This window comes from Suncus etruscus, chromosome 3, assembly GCF_024139225.1.
Source record: "Suncus etruscus isolate mSunEtr1 chromosome 3, mSunEtr1.pri.cur, whole genome shotgun sequence".
NCBI classification, from domain to species: domain Eukaryota; kingdom Metazoa; phylum Chordata; class Mammalia; order Eulipotyphla; family Soricidae; genus Suncus; species Suncus etruscus.
Genome location: NC_064850.1, coordinates 128,971,871 through 128,991,431, shown reverse-complemented (window position 1 = coordinate 128,991,431; position 19,561 = coordinate 128,971,871). Strand labels below are relative to the sequence as shown.

At 35.9% G+C, this 19,561-nt stretch overlaps 1 protein-coding gene across 1 annotated transcript in view; it reads left to right on the top strand.

The window, feature by feature from the left end:
- Positions 1-1,801: 1,801 nt before the first annotated feature.
- Positions 1,802-19,561, top strand: part of BLTP1 (bridge-like lipid transfer protein family member 1) — a 144,109-nt gene continuing 126,349 nt past the window's right edge. The window contains exons 1-12 of the mRNA XM_049769935.1: positions 1,802-1,913; positions 3,792-3,908; positions 5,551-5,629; positions 6,339-6,403; positions 9,309-9,495; positions 10,040-10,121; positions 10,834-11,027; positions 13,528-13,607; positions 14,551-14,701; positions 16,971-17,127; positions 18,287-18,365; positions 18,941-19,032. Coding sequence (XP_049625892.1) covers positions 1,814-1,913; positions 3,792-3,908; positions 5,551-5,629; positions 6,339-6,403; positions 9,309-9,495; positions 10,040-10,121; positions 10,834-11,027; positions 13,528-13,607; positions 14,551-14,701; positions 16,971-17,127; positions 18,287-18,365; positions 18,941-19,032 — 1,383 coding nt within the window. The 5' untranslated portion in view covers positions 1,802-1,813. The remainder of the gene's footprint in view (positions 1,914-3,791; positions 3,909-5,550; positions 5,630-6,338; positions 6,404-9,308; positions 9,496-10,039; positions 10,122-10,833; positions 11,028-13,527; positions 13,608-14,550; positions 14,702-16,970; positions 17,128-18,286; positions 18,366-18,940; positions 19,033-19,561) is intronic.

Sequence of the window (19,561 nt, the reverse complement as noted above, 5' to 3'; positions counted from 1 at the left end):
GCTTTTGGAACAGAATGAAGCACTATCTTTTTAATCTACCGTTTTCTCTGGTAACTACCTGTTTTTACTCCCTCCTCCCCCACTCTCTTTCCTGTTAATGTTCTCTACTTCATTGTAGTTGCACTTTCCCCTTTCTAGAAAAGTAGAGCATACTCAGATAAATAATTTTGGCAGAGATGCTATGAGTAAGGCTTTGAGTCTGTTATTGCTTAGATTTTGTTTTCTAATTTTAGCATTGATTTTTTCCTTGCTATTTAATATATGGATGCCATTTATTTATAGCTCAGAGTCCACCTTGAGAGGATTGTGTTTCGGAGATACCAGAATGAAACTTGAAGTATTAGCATTGCATTTTTGTTTGGTTTTTGATCCATACCTGGTGATGCTTAGTGTTTACTCATGGCTCTGCAGTAAGGAACTTATCCTGGCTATGATCAAGATGCTTGTATGATACTCAAAAGGATCATTTGAGATTCTGGGGATCTAACCCGGGTCGACTGAATGCACTATCACTGTATACTATCACTATCACTGTAGCCCTTCTTAGCTCTTTAAAGAATGCAGGAATAGAGTATAGTTTATGATAATCCTTAGCTGCATGTTACCCCCAAGACTTAATTACAACTTCAAGTTTGTATTTTGACATTCTTTACCCATTTCCTTCACAGGTTCTCTTGCCTCACCAATTTGCTCAACCGAGAGAACGTGTGTGTGTGTGTGTGTGTGTGTGAACCTGTGTGTGTGTGTGTTGTGCCTCACCAATTTGCTCAACTGAGAGAACGTGTGTGTGTGTGTGAACGTGTGTGTGTGTGTGTGTGTTGTGCCTCACCAATTTGCTCAACTGAGAGACCGTGTGTGTGAACGTGTGTGTGTGTGTGTGTGTGTGTGTTGTGCTGAGGATTGAACCAAGGCCTCTTTCACACATGGCAAGATAAAGTGATATGCATAGCAACCCTCATTGACAGTAGTGCAAACCACAATGTCAGTAAGGAGGAGTGAGACAGTGAGAGAGAGAAGCAGAATGTCTGTCTAGAGACAGTCAGGGGGAAGGGGTTGGAGGAAAATGGAGACATTGTGAAAGTTGCACAGGTGAAGGGTGGTATACATTCTATGAAACACAACTATGAACTTTTCTATAACCATGGTGCTTAAATAAAGAAATTATTATTAAAAAAAAGGAAATATGAAACTCAGTGACATTTGGTAGACAGTGCCTGGCAATGTTACCTCTACCAGTTTTTAACTTGTGAGTAATAAACCGAACATTTTTAGACAGTTAACCTCTGGTTGTTGACTTACTGAATTTCACCTAGAAAGCCATCCTCACTTTCTGCTTTAAAGCCTGTCTAGTTTAAAAACAAACAAACAAAAAAAACACCTATGCTGTTTGGTTTTAAACGATTACTAACTGTTGTAAGTGGTAAAAAATATTTTGGGACTAGTCTATATAAGTTTGTCTAATTTAGATGATCATTATACACTTTATTGTTGGGATAATTCTGGGTTGGGATAACTTTTAATTAGATTTAATCATAATCATGCTCTTCTTACTTTGAGCTAGAATCATAGTAATTAAATTGGAGTGCATGGTTTAATTAAAATTCAGGGCATTACAAAGAAATGATACATTAAGTTCTATTTTATATATAGAAATATGCATATTGAATTTTTCCAGAATCCAGTTGAATATATTCTCACATATATTAAATTCACTTTTCCCCAATATAATATATCCCTTGTACTTAATAATCTGATTCTAATTTTAACTTTTGAATTCCTTTAGGCCTCTAGATGTCATTCTGAAATAAATTAAATGATGGATCCAAGGAAGAATGATAGTATTGTTCCTAGTATTACTCAATTAGAAGATTTTCTTACAGAACACAATTCCAATGTTGTTTGGCTCCTTGTTGGTAAGTATAACATATTTTATTGTGCTTTAGTATATTTTACGTATGAAATAACAACTACTAAATATTAAGCAATCAATTGAAGTTGAGGTATTTATAATGCCACTTGTTTGTGGTAGAGGAATATTTGTTTTTGTGGGGTAGTTATAGTGATGTGGTAATGCGTTTCGAAGAGTTATTAAATTATACCCCTTGAACATATGTTGTTTGGTAAACCAATGTTACCTCAGCAAAATATGGTTTTTGGTTTTTGGTTTATTGGGCCACTGATGCTCAGGAGTTACTCCTGGTTATGCATTCAGAAATCGCTCCCAGCTTGGGGGACCATGTGGGACTCCGGGGATTGAACCAAGGTCAGTCTTGGGTCAGCTGTGTGCAAGGCAAATGCCCTACTGCTGCACTGTCACTCTGGCCCTACCTCACCAAATTTTAAAAAATATTCTTTTTTTTTTGTCTGTATTTGGTTTTTGGGCCATGCCCAGCGGTGCTCAGGGGTTACTCCTGGCTGTCTGCTCAGAAATAGCTCCTGGCAGGCACGGGGGACCATATGGAACACCGGGATTTGAATCAATCACCTTTGGTCCTGGATCAGCTGCTTGCAAGGCAAACGCCCGCTGTGCTATCTCTCTGGGCCCTTTTAAAAATATTCTAATCTATTATTCTATGACATTTGATCTGCAAACTGCTCTAGGAGGTTCTCTCTTAGTATCTTTTAAATGTATGTACAATAAAGTGCCTCAGTCTTTTGTTTATTTATTTTTTCATTTACGGACCACACCCAGCAGTGCTCAGGAGTTACTCCTGGCTTTGCACTCAGGGGTTATTCCTGGTGGTGCTCAGGGCACCATATGGGATGCTGAAGATAAAACCCAGGTGGGCTGCTTGCAAGGCAAACACCCTACCCTCTGTGCTATCACTCTGGTTCCAAGTGCTTCAATCTTAAATTACACATTTCTGTTTATTTTATTTGTGTGTGGGGTATACTGAATAACTAACGTTCAGGCATAACAAAACATTTCTAGCTTCTCAGAATGCTGTCACTTTCAGTTTGATTTCTCTTAAAAAACCCCACTGTTCTTCTGTTACTATAAATTATTTTATTCATTGAACTTTGTATAAGTAGTCATAATTGTGTTCTTCAATGCCTAGTTTCTTTCAATCAGTGCTGTCTATGAGATTCATTAATGTTACTGTATAAAAATAGCTTGCTCTTTTGTTACGAATCTACCATTGATCATATTCAGGGTTGATTTGTTATTTGTTATTATCAGTTAAAGTAATATAAACAAACACATAAGTGATTTTTTATGATCTTAAAAAATAGCTTTTTTTGTTGCTTGATTGCTTTTGATCTACACCCTTGATGCTCAGGGTTTACTCCTGACTGAACTCTGGGATCACTCCTGGTAGAACGAGGGGGGACCATTGGGATATCAGGGTACCTGTTTGTTTCTTATCACTTTGCACTATACTATCTTTAGTTCCACTTTTTTTTTTAAGTGACTGTATCAAGAATCTTAAGACTAGTATTTTCCAGATTGAATGAAACTGCCCCCATCTGGGTGCTGGAACCATTTTTGGGGTTGCAAGTAGCCTTAGGTTACAGTGGGGAGTGTTTTCTGCTTGTTCGCTCAAGAAGAGATCTTTGCGGGAGAAGACACTGTAGTTTTTTTCCCTTTAAAAGGGAAGGTCTAAAAGGAAGGTTTAAAAGGTGGTAAGGCCTCTCTGTTTTGGACTAATAAAGGAAAATTTACCTTTGGAAGGGAAAGGAAATATTTCTGAGTGGAATAAGTGAGCTTTTACTAACAAACTCTTATGAAGGTTTTAAGTGATTGAAAGGAAATATATAATGAGATTCTTTTGAATTATTTTTTCTCCTAGCTACCATTTTGTCCTGTGGATGGATTATTTATCTTACATATTATAATTCTCGGAATGTTGGTCTTATTTTAACACTGGTTCTTAACAGATTATGCAAAAATGGGTATATCCATATTGGTAAGTTTGATTAATATTTTTTGTGTGAATAATCCTGCAGTGTATTCATAGATTTGTATTTTATAAGCAGTATTGCTAGAGAGTCATTGTTTCATGAAGATTAATGACTGACCTATAACCTCACATAGTATTCTGATATAAGGTATCCTATCATTTGAGAGATATTCTTGAGCTTTTTTTGGTTGGAGTGAAAGGTCCACCTACTGGTATTTGGGTGCTACTCAGCACAGTGCTTGGGAGACCCTGTGCCTTACATAGTGCTTGAGAGACCAGGCATGAATGCTGCAGAGTATTGGCTCCAGCACATTGAGCTATCTTCCTTCCCCCTTGGCCGTATTTTTTTTAAGTGTTTTTTTTTATTGTGACATTTTTGCTTACAAATGTGATCATTGAAATCATTTGAAAAATCCAGATATGTATAAAATATGAAAATTAGAATGTCTCAAGATTCTGTCATCTAAAGAAAAAAATTTTTTTTTGGTTTTTGGGCCACACCCAATGGTGCTCAGGGGTTAATCCTGGCTATGCACTCAGAAATCACTCCTGGCTTGGAGGACCATATGGGATGCTGGGGGGATTGAGCTGTGGTCCATCCTGGGTCAGCTACGTGCAAGGAAAATGCCCTACTGCTGCGCCACTGCTCTGGCCCCCAATTTAAAGAAAAATTTTAATGATATGTTCACAATATTTTTTGTTTTGTTTTGTTTTTTGATTTTGGGCCACACCCGGCGGTGCTCAGGGGTTACTCCTGGCTGTCTGCTCAGAAATAGCTCCTGGCAGGCACGAGGGACCATATGGAACACCGGGATTCGAATCAATCACCTTTGGTCCTGGATCAGCTGCTTGCAAGGCAAACGCCGCTGTGCTATTTCTCCGGGCCCATGTTCACAATTTCTAAAGATGAATTTATTTTTTAAACAGATCTTTGCTGAAAACATTTGTTGGACTCTCTTGTGTATTTAATTTTGTCAGATGCTTTATGATTTTAATTTCTAAGGAAATTTGCAGACTGATTAAAGAATGTATTAGGAAGCTACATGCCTTGGAAAATCTTATTCCAGTTGGAAACAGAAGTTAGGGGTTAAAATAGAACTATTGTGACCTTCTTGAGAGGTTTTTAATGGGATAAATAGAACTTCTTATAAACATAGGTAGTCTTCCATTAATTTGAGACCCCATTCAAGAGAAGAAAATGTAGAATATGTCTTTTTTTTAATTTTATGACTAATTAAAGGGATTCATGTAAATGCTATTTAAGTTAGTATCCTCATGTGGTTAGTAAGTAGCTCAATCCTTAGTGATGATATTTTTTGGGGGGGGGGGTCACACGCAGTGGTGCTCAGGTCTTACTCCTGGCTCTTTTCTCAGGGATCATTCCTGGTGGTGCGTGGGCAACCATATGTTCTTTTGGAGATCGAATCTGAGTCAGGTTGCTTTACTTTCTCTTTGCCCCTCCCTCCTGGTGCTTTTTGTTGTGTTTGAGAAAGAATGATTAAAAAAAAATGTTAAACAGTAAGGATATCAGGAAGGGAGTAGGATGAGAATGTTTAGCTATTGATTAAGTTGAATGTTAAGATTATTTTTAGCTATGTATCAGCACAATTATACTAGCACCTATTTTTTTTTTTTCCTCCTACAATAGGTTCCTTTTCTTTCTCCGTACTTTCTGGAAAAGTCATGGTTCGTGAAATCTACTACATTACTGAAGACATGTCTATTAGGTAAAAAAAAATTAGTAATAACAAAAATGACTCATCTTAGTAGAGAGGTGCTAGGGATTTATAATACATATCTCATGTAAAACAGGTGATTTGTTGATGAGTCTTAAGTTATTTTCAAGTTGAAAGATTAAAAATTCAGAGACTAAAATCCATCTTTTTTGAGGCATGAGGTGAGATACTTCAGAATTAAAAGGATTATTTGTAAAAGTTTCACTTTCATGTGCTAATAACCTCTCTTATTTGTGGGGTTAGCTTTAGCTTTTGGCTATATAATTCTTTCTTTCTTTTTTTTTTTTTTTTTTTTGGTTTTTGGGCCACACCCGGTGATGCTCAGAAGTTGCTCCTGGCTTGGGGGACCATATGGGACGCCGGGGGATTGAACCGTGGTCCGTCCTAGGCTAGCGCTGGCAAGGCAGACACCTTACCTCTAGAGCCACCGCGCCGGCCCCTATATAATTCTTATATCATTAAAAATACCTTAAAAAGATATATATTTTTTGTTATCATTTGTAACTAAGTAGGTCTACTTGAAAGCTATGCTACTTTCTTTGTATAACTGGAAGATTATGAGACATTCAGGCCATAGTCCTTTTAAGTGTCTTTTCTGTGTTTCCTTATTCATTATCTGTTGTTTCTCTTTTATATAAATTGTTTAAGAGATGAGTACAGTAAATTGTTACTGATGTTTTTACTTTTATAATGTCTGTAGAATTCAAGATGGATTTATAATTTTTCGGTGGTGGAAAATGTATAATCCAAAGCAGAAGCAGCATGGTAAGTTTTCACATGTTTGAAATCTTCAATCATACTGATTGACTTTTTTGTTTGTTTGTTTGTTTTTGTTTTTCGGCCACACCCGGTGACACTCAAGGGTTACTCCTGGCTATGTACTCAGAAATCACTCCTGGCTTGGCGGACCTTATGGGACACTGGGGGATCCAACTGCAGTCTGTCCTAGGCTAGCATGAGCAAGGCCTTAGGTTTCCTATTTATAATAAAAATAGTTTTGAAAACTTAAGGTTCAAACTGATTTTATCAGTTTTTGCCAGAAATCCTCAGTAGCTTTCCTCTTGTGGTTAAATTTAGTAGCATTTATTTTTGTTTTTGTGCCATACTCTGTTGTATTGGGTTGGAGATGGGCTACTTCTGGTCTGTGTACTGTACTCCTGGCAGTACTTAGGAGAATCATTTGCTGCTAAAGATTGAGCTGCACCTTAAACTCTGTTATGTGTCTCTAGAGATAAATTTAGCTTGTTAGTTAATTCGACTCATTCTCACTATTATGAATAAATTTCAGTCTTATTTCTAATTATATCATTGAACCCACACTGGGGCTTCAAGGATTTTATGGCATTCTTTCATCATTCTAATTGATGCCACCATGACTTCCCTGTCAGCCTGCCACAATTCCTGATTTCACAACCTACTCTGCTTGATGGTCAAAAAAGAGGAAATGCAGGCTTTCACTGTTCTGAGTCTGCTTTCATCATCAAGAATTTCTCCTCAGATCTCCTTTCAACATTCAGGGGTGTACTCCTTCCTGCTCTGTATCTACCATATTGTGGCCTTCCCTTTTTTGAATAGGAACACTTAAACTTTCCGACCTCAATTACCTTTTATGTACTTATGAATTATAATTACTGAGGATTCCAAAGAGCTTTTGCTTATGCTAGTTATTTATATTTATTATATTTTAAATCAAGTCTGATAATTTTTACAAACTTTTAAATTCTATTAGAAATAAATGTAATGGTATGCTTTTTATAAAATGACTTCTAGAACAACATAAAAAAGAAAGAATAATACCATTGCTTTTGTATTGCAGATATCTTTAGTGTATAATTAATGGAAGAAATTAGATTATTTTGGGGGTTTTTTTGTTTGATTTTTGGTTTTGGAGCCACTCCCGATGATGCTCAGGGGTTACTCCTGGCTATGCAATTAGAAGTGGCTCCTGGCTTGGGGGACCATATGGGACGTGGAGGATCGACTGCGGTCAGTCCTAGGTCAGCTGCATGTAAGGCAAACACCCTATTGCTGTGCCACCACTTCGGCCCCAGAGATTAGATTCTTGTCGCTATTCTTATATTTTGTTTGTTGTAACATATGTCACACCTCATAGTCTTCAAAGACTATTTTACTATGAGAGAATGAGAAAAATTTTTATTCTTGGTGTACTAGTATTATTGGAATAATTTTACCTTGGAGTTACCTGGCAAAGGGCTGTGGATCTTCCAAAGTACTAGAACCGTATCTCTATAATTTTGTTTGTTTGTTAGTTTTTGTTTTTGGGATACACCTGGTGATGCTCAGGCGTTACTCCTGGCTATGCACTCAGAAATTGCGCTTGGCTTGGGGGACCATATGGGACACTGGGGGATGGGACCACGGTCCGTCCGAGGCTAAGCGCGCAAAAGGCTTATGGCTTGCGCCGCTGCTCTGGCCCCATACGTCTATAATTACTGTTGTGGGCTTTTTTTTTTTTTTTTTTTTTTTTAATTGTGAGGACCAATGGTCAGTGGATCATGTGATATAGGGAATTGAATCTAGAGTCTTATGCAGTCTAGGTTTGTGTGCCACTGCTGAGTTATATCCTTTCCCCTTGTTATTCTTAATATTTCTGTGTGCTTTGTATCTGTAATTATCTCTGGTGTACAACTAAAATAATTATTGGGTATTTTATGTTCTTAATATGAAATTATATTTATTTTGTCTGATTGCTTTTTAAAATTATTTTGTTTGCTAGTGTGGTTTGCAGTGGGAAATAGGTTTCACATTTCTGTTTACAGTAATAGTAAAAAGTTGGTAGTCTCAGTGCTGGAGCACTAGCATAGTGGGTAGGTTGTTTGCCTTGTATGCAGCCAACCCGGGTTTGATTCCCTGGCATCCCATATGGTTCCCTGAGTACTGCTAGTGATGCCCCAAGTGCAGAGCGCCGCTGGGTGTGAACCAGAACCAAAAACAAAACAAAATTGGTAATCTTAAATATCACTTTTCTAGTTCTAATTATTTGGGATTTTAAATTATGGTTACTTATGATAATGATATATTTGTGATTATTGTTTGATCTTTACAGTTCATTAGTCATCTGTTTTAGCATTGTATGGTAAACACTACTATTTATATAAAACCTCAGTGTTGATGTAAAAATTCACTACTTTAAGTGCATTGCATTTTAGACATTTTGTTATGTATCTTACAGTATAAATTTATAACTCCCTTTGGGGGAAAAGTTTGTTGTTGTTATTGTTATTCTTGTTTTTGGGCCATACCCAGAGAACTCAGAGATTACTCCTGGCTCTGCTCTCAAAAATTACTCTTAGTGATGTTCAGAGACCATATGGGATGCTGGGGATTTAACTGGGATCCCATTGTGTGCAAGGCAAACACCCTGCGTGCTATACCTATCACTCTGGGCCATTTTTGTGAAAGTTTTACATGGATATTCTAAGCATAAAATATTTACATTTTGTCATTACATGTTTCATTTAGAATCCAAATCTCTGGTCGACTTTCAGAATTTAAATTAAAATGGCAGGTTTTTAAAATTTATGTAGCCTTACAATAAAATTTTATTACAGACTTATGTTTAAAAAATCCTTTCAGTTAGATATGAAAATAATAATTGATTAAAAGTTTAAAGTTTTGATGAAAGCTATTTTTGTAATATTGTCTTTAGATCCAAAGGCAGAAACTAGATTGTACATCACTGTCAATGACTTTGAATTTCATGTCTATAATCGTTCGGATCTTTATGGACGCCTTCAAGAATTGTTTGGGTTGGAGCCAACAATAATTCCACCCAAGAAAGAGGATGATAAAACACGGGAAAATGGAAGAACAAGGACCCAGTCCAAAATAGAAAGGTTCATTGTTACACTTGAATTTTATTAATTGGCAACATTCACTTTTTGCTTTTACTAGAATAACATTGAACTTCTTACCTAAACACAATCTAATTTTACCCTGGATGTAATTGCTTATTGGTTACAGGGCTTTGGTTTTTTTTTTTTTTTTTTTAGTTAAACTATTTCAGATTTTTCATGTTGAAAGCTGTGTTGGCTGCAAGTAAGTCTTAATTATTTCTTCCCAAAGTGTATACCTTTTTTTTCTTCTTCTCTTGTTATAAGAAGTAACAATTGTAGAGTTCTTATAGATAACCAAGTTGGGAACCTTCTATATTCCTGGTGTACCAGGGAATGGGTGTTAGATTTTGTTGATTGTTTTTTCTATATCAATTGATATACTTGCTTTTTTTTTTTTTTTTTTTTTTTTGGTATTAACTTTTTGTATACCTATGTTCATTGCTAGGGAGGTCCCTTCTTAGCTAAAAAAATGTATATTGTGAAGAAGTCATTTGCATCTTCAGGTATTTAAATTTTCTGACATGTTTTATTCTGATTTTCTTAGAGTTAAAGTAAAAACAGAATCTCAAGACCCAGCATCTTCATGGAGATCACTTATTCCAGTCATAAAGGTCAATGTGAGCACAGTAAGTAAATTTTGCTTTGTGAATGTTAAAACTGTTAATGACAGAACTTTTAGTTTTTAAGTAATGATATTTACATAATAAAATAATTTTTATTAGGGACCAGGAAGATAGCTTAGATTTCAGGGCATATGCATAGTTCATGATAGGCCTGAGTATAATTACTGTTAGTACATCATCATACCTCTATCCCCACTTTCCTGATGGTCCCTGAGCATCAAGAAGCCTCTCTTATCACTGCTGGGTGTGCCACCTTTTTTTTTAAGTAATGGTGGCTGGATATATGTGTGGGGGTGTTCCACAGGCCAAGCAGCACTTGGAGGCAACCTTGGCTCTGTGTGTGAGCTTACTCACAGTAATGCATGAATAACTGCTACACTGGAAATTCAGCTGGGTCTCCTTTGTGTAAACTATGCTCTTAGCTTGCTGGGCCATCTCTCTCAGATACTAGAAAAGTACTTTTGAAAGGTTTGTTTTGTGATTTTTATAAAGTGTAAAAGGATTATTTTAGCATCAACACTGTTTTAGCAACCAGTTTATTAGCCCTTAAAGAGTGCATATACTTACATTTCTTTGAATGGTTGTTTAATGATGTAAATAATGACTAGTGATGAAGTAAATCATTAGTTGTTGCTTAAAGATGCTTTTTATTAGATTAGCCAAGGAAAAACTAAGGCCTGAAGAAGTATGGTTTAATATCTTATCTATTTTTCAGGGACGTTTGGCCTTTGGGAATCATTACCAGCCTCAAACTCTGTGCATCAACTTTGATGATGCTTTCTTAACATATACTACAAAACCACCTTCCAGCCACCTTGACCAGTTCATGCACATTGTAAAAGGAAAGCTGGAAAATGTTCGAGTCATGCTTGTTCCTAGTCCGAGATATGTTGGTCTTCAAAATGATGAGTAAGAAAATGTTATAAATAAAAAAAAAAAGTATATATTTTATAGATGCCAATTAGGATTTTTAGCTGCCTTTTAATTTATTTGCTGCAAGTTGGATAGTAATTATGTAATTAGAAATGTGGTCTTTGTAAAGAAAATAGATATACTTTCCATTATAAACTATAGTCTAAAAAGTTTTCTATAAGATTATGACTATACTATTTTACTGTTTTTGGGAAACTTATCTTGGGCAACTAAGTTCTAATGTTAGTGTTGAACATCATAGATAGGTTTTTATTTCCATAAGGAATAGATAAATACTAAGTGACAGATTAATTATACTGCAGTATCAAACTGCACTAAGCGGTCCTAAATAAAACAGCATATACTGGAATAAAGATAGCCCTTCAGGTCAGTGGAATAGAATTGAAAGTCCAGAGACAAACGCTCAGGTATATGAGCAGTTAGTTAATCTTTGATAAAGAAGTAAAAAATATGAAGCGGGGCAAGGAAAGCCTCGCTAGCAGATTTGGAGCTAGGAAACTGGTTAGCCACATGCAGAAAAATGTATTTAGGCCTCTTCCTGATGCCATGGACAAAAGTAAGTCAAAGTAATTAAAGTCCTCAATATAGACCTGAATCCATAGGTAAATAGATGGAAAGGCAGATGACATTAAAAATGTCTATGACTATGACATTGAAATTTGAGGCATCTTTAAAGATGAAATGCCCCTAACCAAGTAAGTGGAAGCAAACATAAACATGTGGATTACATTAAGAAGCTTCTGCAAAAAAGCAAAAAAAAAAAAAAAAAAAAAAGAAGAAGAAGCTTCTGCACCTCAGAGGAAATGAAGACCAGAAAACAAAGACAGCTCACAAACTGGATGAAATTATTTATCCATTAATCTGATAAAGGGTGCGTATTTAAGTAAGATACATAAAGCACTGGTAGAACATAACAAGAAAAGACAAAAACAATTTCCAATCCCATGAAAAAATGAGAAGAAACAAACAGAAACTTCCTCAAAGAAGAAATCCAAATGACCAAGAGGCACATGAAGAAATTCTCTTTATCAGTAATCATCAGGGAAATGCGAATCAAAGTGAGATAGCACCTCACTAGAGAGACTGGTACTTAGCACAAAGAACAAAAATCAACCAGTATTGTGATAGATATAGGGGAATGGGGACCTTCATTCACCATTGGTGGGAATGTTGACTTGTCCAACCTTTTTGGAAAACTTTATGGATATTCCTTAAAAATCACGGATTTGAACTTTCTTACAACCGAGTAATTCCACTCATGAGACTGACTATACCTGAATAGCCCCAAACATAATGCCAATAAGGTGCTTTTACTCCTATGTTTATCATAATACTATTCACAGTAGCCAGAATCTGGAACCGACCACATGCCCAAAAACAGAAGAATGAATCAAGAAACTGGTATATCTACACAATGGAATATTATAGTTAAGAAAAACAAAGTCATGAAATTTGCTTATACGTGGATGAACATGGACAGTATCATGCGATTGATGTGGGTCAGAGGGAGAGGGATAGACATAGAATGATTGCACTCATTTGTGGAATATAAAAAATATATATAATGAGAATAATTTCCAAAGATAATAAAATCTAAATTAGGGCTAGGGAAGCTTGCCACAAATGGAGTGGTGGTAGTGTGGTGAGGTGAGTGCACTTAGGCCAGAGAATGACAGTAATAGTGGGAATTGATCACATATTGAGATCATTATGTTAATGATAGTGGGAAATGGAAATGTTCACTTAGGTCCAGAACTGGGTGCTGCAAGGAGGAAAAGTGAAAAGCATGATACCCTTTTAGTGACAAAGTTGCAAACCAGTGCCTAAAAGGAAAAATGAAAAAGGAAGTGTCATAGAGGCCTTCTGGGGATGGGTGGGAAGGAAACTGGGACATTGATGGGGGGGGGAGTGTATGCTGGTGAAAGGGATGGGTGCTCAAACATTGTATGACATTGTGCAGTTGTATTATAAGGTGATTTAAAACAAAGTCAGGATTATGAGATTTTGGATTCTATCACCAGCACTAAGAAAAGCAATTAATAATGATATATATTTTGTTATTAATGTTTCTGAGTGACTATAAATTTTATTCTGTATAGGTATGATATTCTTATTCCATTTTCTAATACTATAAAATAATTTTAATTCTAATGTAAAATTATTACCAGTAAAAATCATTATGCTATACCAGTAACCGTTATTATTCTATTATATTTAAACTTTAAATTACTTTCATTCAAAATATAAAAATGCTTTTACCCCATTTTCTCCATAATTTACTAAATAAAGGTTTTAATTACTGTTTTATTTAGTCTAACTTGGAAGAGAGCTATGGGATGATTTATTGTCCTTGTGAAAGATGTTATCCTTTTTCAAAGAGCTACTCTAGATTGTGCTTTTATCTCTTGCCTTTATTAATGAGAAAGCTGAACATTTTGTATTTGGGAGGAATAATCAGTTGTCTTTCCTCTTACAGACCACCAAGGTTGATGGGGGAGGGTTTTGTGGTGATGCAGTCGAATGATGTGGACATCTACTACTACATGGACGAACCTGGTATGAGTCTGTGACAGTAGGTTCTTTATGACTGTTTCTCTTAAATTGATGTACATGGAGGAGAATTTATGTCTGCCAACATTAAAGCAGCACTGTGTTTGGGAGTGTGGCTCAAGTGGTACAGCTCATGTTTCTCATGTGTGAAGCTGTGAGGTACATCACTAGAACCGCAAGGGTATAGATAGACTGGCAGTTCCTGAATACTACTGGGTATGGTCCCTATTATAAAAAAGTACACAATGCCTAACCAGTCACTAAATTATTTTCTTTTAGAAATTATGGTTATTTTTATTAAAAAATATTTCATTGAAAATTAAATTTTATTAAAATATACTTTTAATCTTTATTATACATTTTATTTTAACAATAACAAAAAATTAATTTAGGGGCCACAATGATAATACAGTGGGTAAATCACTTGCCTTCCACATGACCAACTCAGGCTTGATCCTCAGCATTCCATATGGTCCCCTGAGTCTGCTAGAAGTGAACCCTGAGTGCAGAGCCTGGAGTAAGCCCTGGGCACTGCTGGGTGTGATCCCTCCCTAAATTACTCAATTTTTGAATACATTTTGATACAGTATTGAATATATAATACAAAATGCATGCACACATGAGTTTATATGTATATCTCATACACTTTGGATTCTAACAGTTTTTAAGTATATAAGAATTCTTAAAACAAATAAGCACTAAATTTTTTTTAAAAACTGCTAGTGTAAGGAAACTTCTGAAAGGTTACCTTTTTAATTTATTTATTTTTGGGTTTGGGGCTGAGAAATTACTCTTGGCAGACTTGGGGACCATATGGGATGCCTGGCATTGAACCTAGTCAACTGCATGCAAGGCAAATGCCCTACCCACTGTGCTATTACTGCAGCCCCTGAAAGGTTATTTTAAGTGATCACTTTAATGTTGTGTATTCATATATTCTGCAACACAGGACTTGTTCCAGAAGAAGTAGAAGAAAATATTGAAGGCGAACTGAGCAGTGAGGATTGCAAATTACAAGATTTGCCTCCCTGTTGGGGACTAGATATAGTTTGTGGTAAAGGAACAGATTTCAACTATGGACCATGGGCAGATAGACAGAGGTATGTTAGTAAGTAATATTTCTAATTAGTCATTTAAATGGATTGTGATAAAACTTTAATCTCTAGAACTGAAGATAGAGTACAGGGCTAACGTACTTTTTTCCTATGACTAACCTTTGCATATTTGTTTCCCTGACATTGCATAGCATCATAAGCATCACCAGCAATGATCCCTGAGTTCAGAGCTAGGAGTAAGCCCTGAGCACTGTTGGGTGTGGTGCCCCCCCCCCCAATTCTGTTAATACCAAGTTGAACTTTATTAATAACTAAAATTTTGTATGCATTATTTTATTAAGAGCAGGTAAGTTAGCACTAATCATTTCAATTAGATAACTTCTTTGTAGAGAAGTTTGTTCAGGAAGAAGAGCTAATATTGGAATGATGATAAGTGAATCCTGTATTGGCCCCTTTATATTTAATCAGTTAATGTCTGTCAGGAGTTTCTGGGTTTGTGGGGAGTTAGAAACAAGTTATCTATGGTTTAATTTTTATGGAGATAAAGCTGGTCATAAGCACATATAGGCAAGTAAGAACCTTGATGAAGAACTTTGAAGGTACTGGTTTTAGTTTATAAGGCTACTGTAGTTGAAATTTACTGTAGGCATATGTTGTGGCTTAACCAAGAAAAAGGGGGAAAAAATCTCCTTTCTTATGGTTGTTGTGATTAGAATGATGAGATTTCAGTCCTGGTAGTGTTGGTTCCTTCTGAGGACGATGAAGGGAGGTCATATTGTAGGCATGACTTGAAGATGGCCATATCTACGCATCTGTCTTGGAGGTCTTATTCCATAGCTGATTCTTGAAAACATTGATCATGTAGGGTTAGCACCTTGCCTAGTGACTTCATTTTTATGTAATTACATCTTTAAAAACTACTTTTATTGGGTCATATTCTGAGGTCTGGGAGCTGGGACTTTAGCCTGTGACTTGTTAAGAGCATAGGATCCACCCTAATTACCCAGACCACTTAGGAAAGGTTAGAGAAATGGGGACGTTTTTGAGTTTTGAAACCTAAGAGTTATCCAGAGAAGGACACTGAGGAGCAATAATCAAGACGTGAGAAGAATTCTGTAGTGCTGGCTATAGTGGAGAATGGTCTCATTGGTTCTGTGGGTTTTGGGAGGTTATTTTACTTTTTAATTTACTGAGAATTTTTATAAGGGAGCAATACAGAGTATCTGAAAAGCTTTTGTTTTTTCTTTTGGTCATTGAAAATTTCACTTTTATTTTTGTTGTTGTTGTTGTTTTTGTTTAGTTTTGGGGCTGTACCCAACAGCGCTCAGGCTCTGCTGGCTCTGTGCTCAGAAATCACTCCTGGCAGGCTCAGGGGACCAATATGGGATGCCGGGGATTGAACCCGGGTTCATCCCTGGTTGGCCAGGTGCAAGACAAATGCCCTAGCCCTGTGTTATCATTCTGGCCCCAAAATTTCACTTTTATTTATTTTTGATTTCTCAGTATCTGGATTTTACTATTTTTTTATATTTTATTTTTAGTTATTATAATAACATTTTATTTTAGACACTGATTAACAAGGATGGATAATGTTTCATGGATTCAGTGGGTGTCTCCACATCCTCCATCAGAATGTCCACTTCCCTCCACCATTATCTTCTGGTCTTCCCCTGAAATCCACTATTTGCCCCCATATTCTGTACTTTAAGCTCAGTTTTGTAGTTCAGTTCTCAGGTTATCTTTCCTTTTGCTATTTGTTATTCCATTTTTGTGCTTCTTTATGTCCTACACATGAGAGATTTTTCTGATACTGTCTCTTTTCCTAGCTGACTTTACTCAGCATGATTCCCTCCATCTCCATCCAGGTAGTGGGAAATTACATAATTTTATTTTATTTTTTCTTATAGCTGAGTAGTATTCCATTGTGTTTACATACCAGAGTTTCTTTATCCAGTAATTTATCTTTTCTTGGACTTTTGGATCTCTCCTGAACCCCAGTTTCAGCTATTGCAATAGACATAAAAGTGCAGATGTGTTTCTGAGTAGAGTTTTGGGCCTTTGGTCTAGATGCCAAGAAGAGATTGGGGTCATATGTAAGTTCATTTTTTGCTTTTTTTGAGATGTGCCATGTTGTTTTCCAAAAAGCCCAACCAGTTGACATTGGAGAAAACAATGTTGTATTTTACTGAAAGGAAAATATAGTGACTTAAGTTTTTTTCTCTTTTATGTTATAAATAAGAAAGAATATTGGTTTTGATTCTCTTGGAGGGGGGCTTAAATAACATGTCTTTATTCTCTTTATCTTGTTTTATAGAGATTGTTTGTGGAAATTTTTCTTCCCACCTGATTACCAAGTTCTGAAAGTTTCTGAAGTTGCACAACCTGGGAGACCCAGACAAATCCTGGCTTTTGAACTACGAATGAACATTATTGCAGATGCTACAATTGACTTACTGTTCACCAAAAATAGGGTAATTTCTGAAATAATTTAGTAGAAAAAAAAGACTTGAGATAAGGTGACATATCCTATTGATGTTCTAAATAAAGTTAAACACTAAAAAAAAAAAAGAAAAATGGCTAAAATTTGATAAATTTTAACATGGTAAAAACATGATTTCTTTATGCTTATATTTCTTTCTATGAGTTTCTAAATTTCCCCCTCAATATTCCTCAGTTTTCCCTCTCCCAAGGCTCCCCTGTATATACATTGATTTTTATTGTTCTTTATATTAAATGCCTAACAGTGGAAAGAAGGTCATTGATATTAATAACTCCTTACACTGTAGGTTATTTTCTTCTTCTTATAAGGCTTATTTTTTCCTTATATCTGGCCAACTCTTGTAATGTAGTTGTATCAAAAATTTGAATTTTTGTTTTAGTTACTTTTATTGTGGGGAGGGGAAGAATTTTGCCTATTTTCAGCTGTGCTCAGGCCTTACTCTGCTCAGGAATCATTCCTGGTGGTGCTTAGGGAATATGTAGTACACCTCATGCAAGACATGTGACATACAGATTCATGTAATATCTCACCAGACCATATTTAGGAACTTTTAATACCTTTTTAATATGCTGACATTTTTACTTGGTGATACTAAATAAAAAATAAAGAGAATTAAAATTAAGGGTTTTTTTGTTTTGTTTTGTTTTTTAGTTTTGTTTTTTGGGCCACACCCTGTGGCACTCAGGAGTTATTCCTGGCTCTGCATTCAGAAATTGGTCCTGGCAGGCTGGGGGGACTACATGTGGTGAGGGGGATTGAACCTGGGTCAACCACATGCAAGACAAATGCCCTGCCTGCTGTGCTCTCACTTAGGCCCTAAGATTAAGTTGTTTTTTTTTATTTAAACACCTTGGTTACAAGGTTGTTCATACTACAGTTTTTTTTTTTTTGCAGATAATGTTGTTCATAATTGAGTTACAGTCATACCATGTATAACAACCCGCCAGCAACAGGGAGGGCAAGAGGAAAACTGTTGATGTTGTTGAAAATTAAGTTTTATATCAAAGGTTCCTAAAACTTATTTGGCTCATTTTCCCCTATTGAAGAAAACAAGTACTTTGCCCTTAGAAGGTATTATCATCTACTTTGGTAAATGCTTTATATGATTTATTTTTTATTTCTTTTGATAGGAAACAAATGCTATACATGTAAATGTAGGAGCTGGCTCATACTTAGAAATTAATATTCCAATGACAGTTGAGGAAAATGGTAAGCTGTAGTGAAAACATCTCTGTTTTATACAATTAGATATAAATTAATATACAAATCACAGTTTGTTCATCTATTTAAACTTATAGTACAGGGGTTTTCTTTTTCAGCTCTATTTTGTTATATCTGTGGGTTTTAACAGTAAATATTGTGTAACTGGTTTGTGTATCATTTTACAAATGAAGTTAGGTCTTATAACTAAAGTTAGGTCCTTTTTCCTACTTTTGTTCAGAATGGATTATGCTATTTGAATGATAAAAGGATTAGTTGAAAATCATCAAAATGTGTGCCCTAGAGTCAGTGGATGGAGAAAGATAAGAGTGGTCTAAATAAATTAAAACTTTTAAGATAAATACTTTATGAGTGTGGAATGTTTCTCCTTTACAACAGTGCAGTAGGAAAGGCGTTCAAGGAGGTAGGGACTCATTGTTGGGACACTTAAATAGTAACTATCACAGTTTTTCAGAAGGGGTTTCACAGAAGGGATTCCTTCTTTGGGTGATAGAAGGTGTTTTTTCCAGCTGGAATTTCATACAACATATTTTAGTCTACTAATTTGTATGTCCTATTGTCAGGTTACACCCCTGCAATTAAAGGACAACTATTACATGTTGATGCCACTACCAGCATGCAGTACAGAACCCTTTTAGAAGCAGAAATGTTAGCAGTAAGTATCATATATGGTGATGTTATGCATAAACTATATTTTGGTTTTTAAATTAATATGAAGTTTTAATGGCCAGAGACTCGTCTGGTGATTCATCTTCTTCATAATGTATCAGGTGCTCTTGGCTGCTTTTTTTCATCCTCTTTGGCATCTTTAGGGGAAATGAATAAAGGCTAATTATAAGTGGTATTTTGGTCTTCGCAAAAGTGAAAAGTTGTTTAAAAGTTGTTTTTTAATTTCTTTGTACTGCTAGACTAAATTGGTTTTTGTGTATGTGTGTGAAAAGTTGTTTAAAAATTATTTTTGAGGGGCCGGAGAGATAGCACAGCAGTGAGGCGTTTGCCTTGCAAATGGCCAACCTAGGACCAAAGGTGGTCTAATCCTGGCATCCCATTTGGTCCCCCATGCCTGCCAAGAGCTATTTCTGAGCAGATAGCCAGGAGTAACCCCTGAGTGCAGCCGAGTGTGGCCAAAAAAACCAAACCAAAACAAAAAAAATAATTTTTGAGGGACCGGAGAGATAGCACAG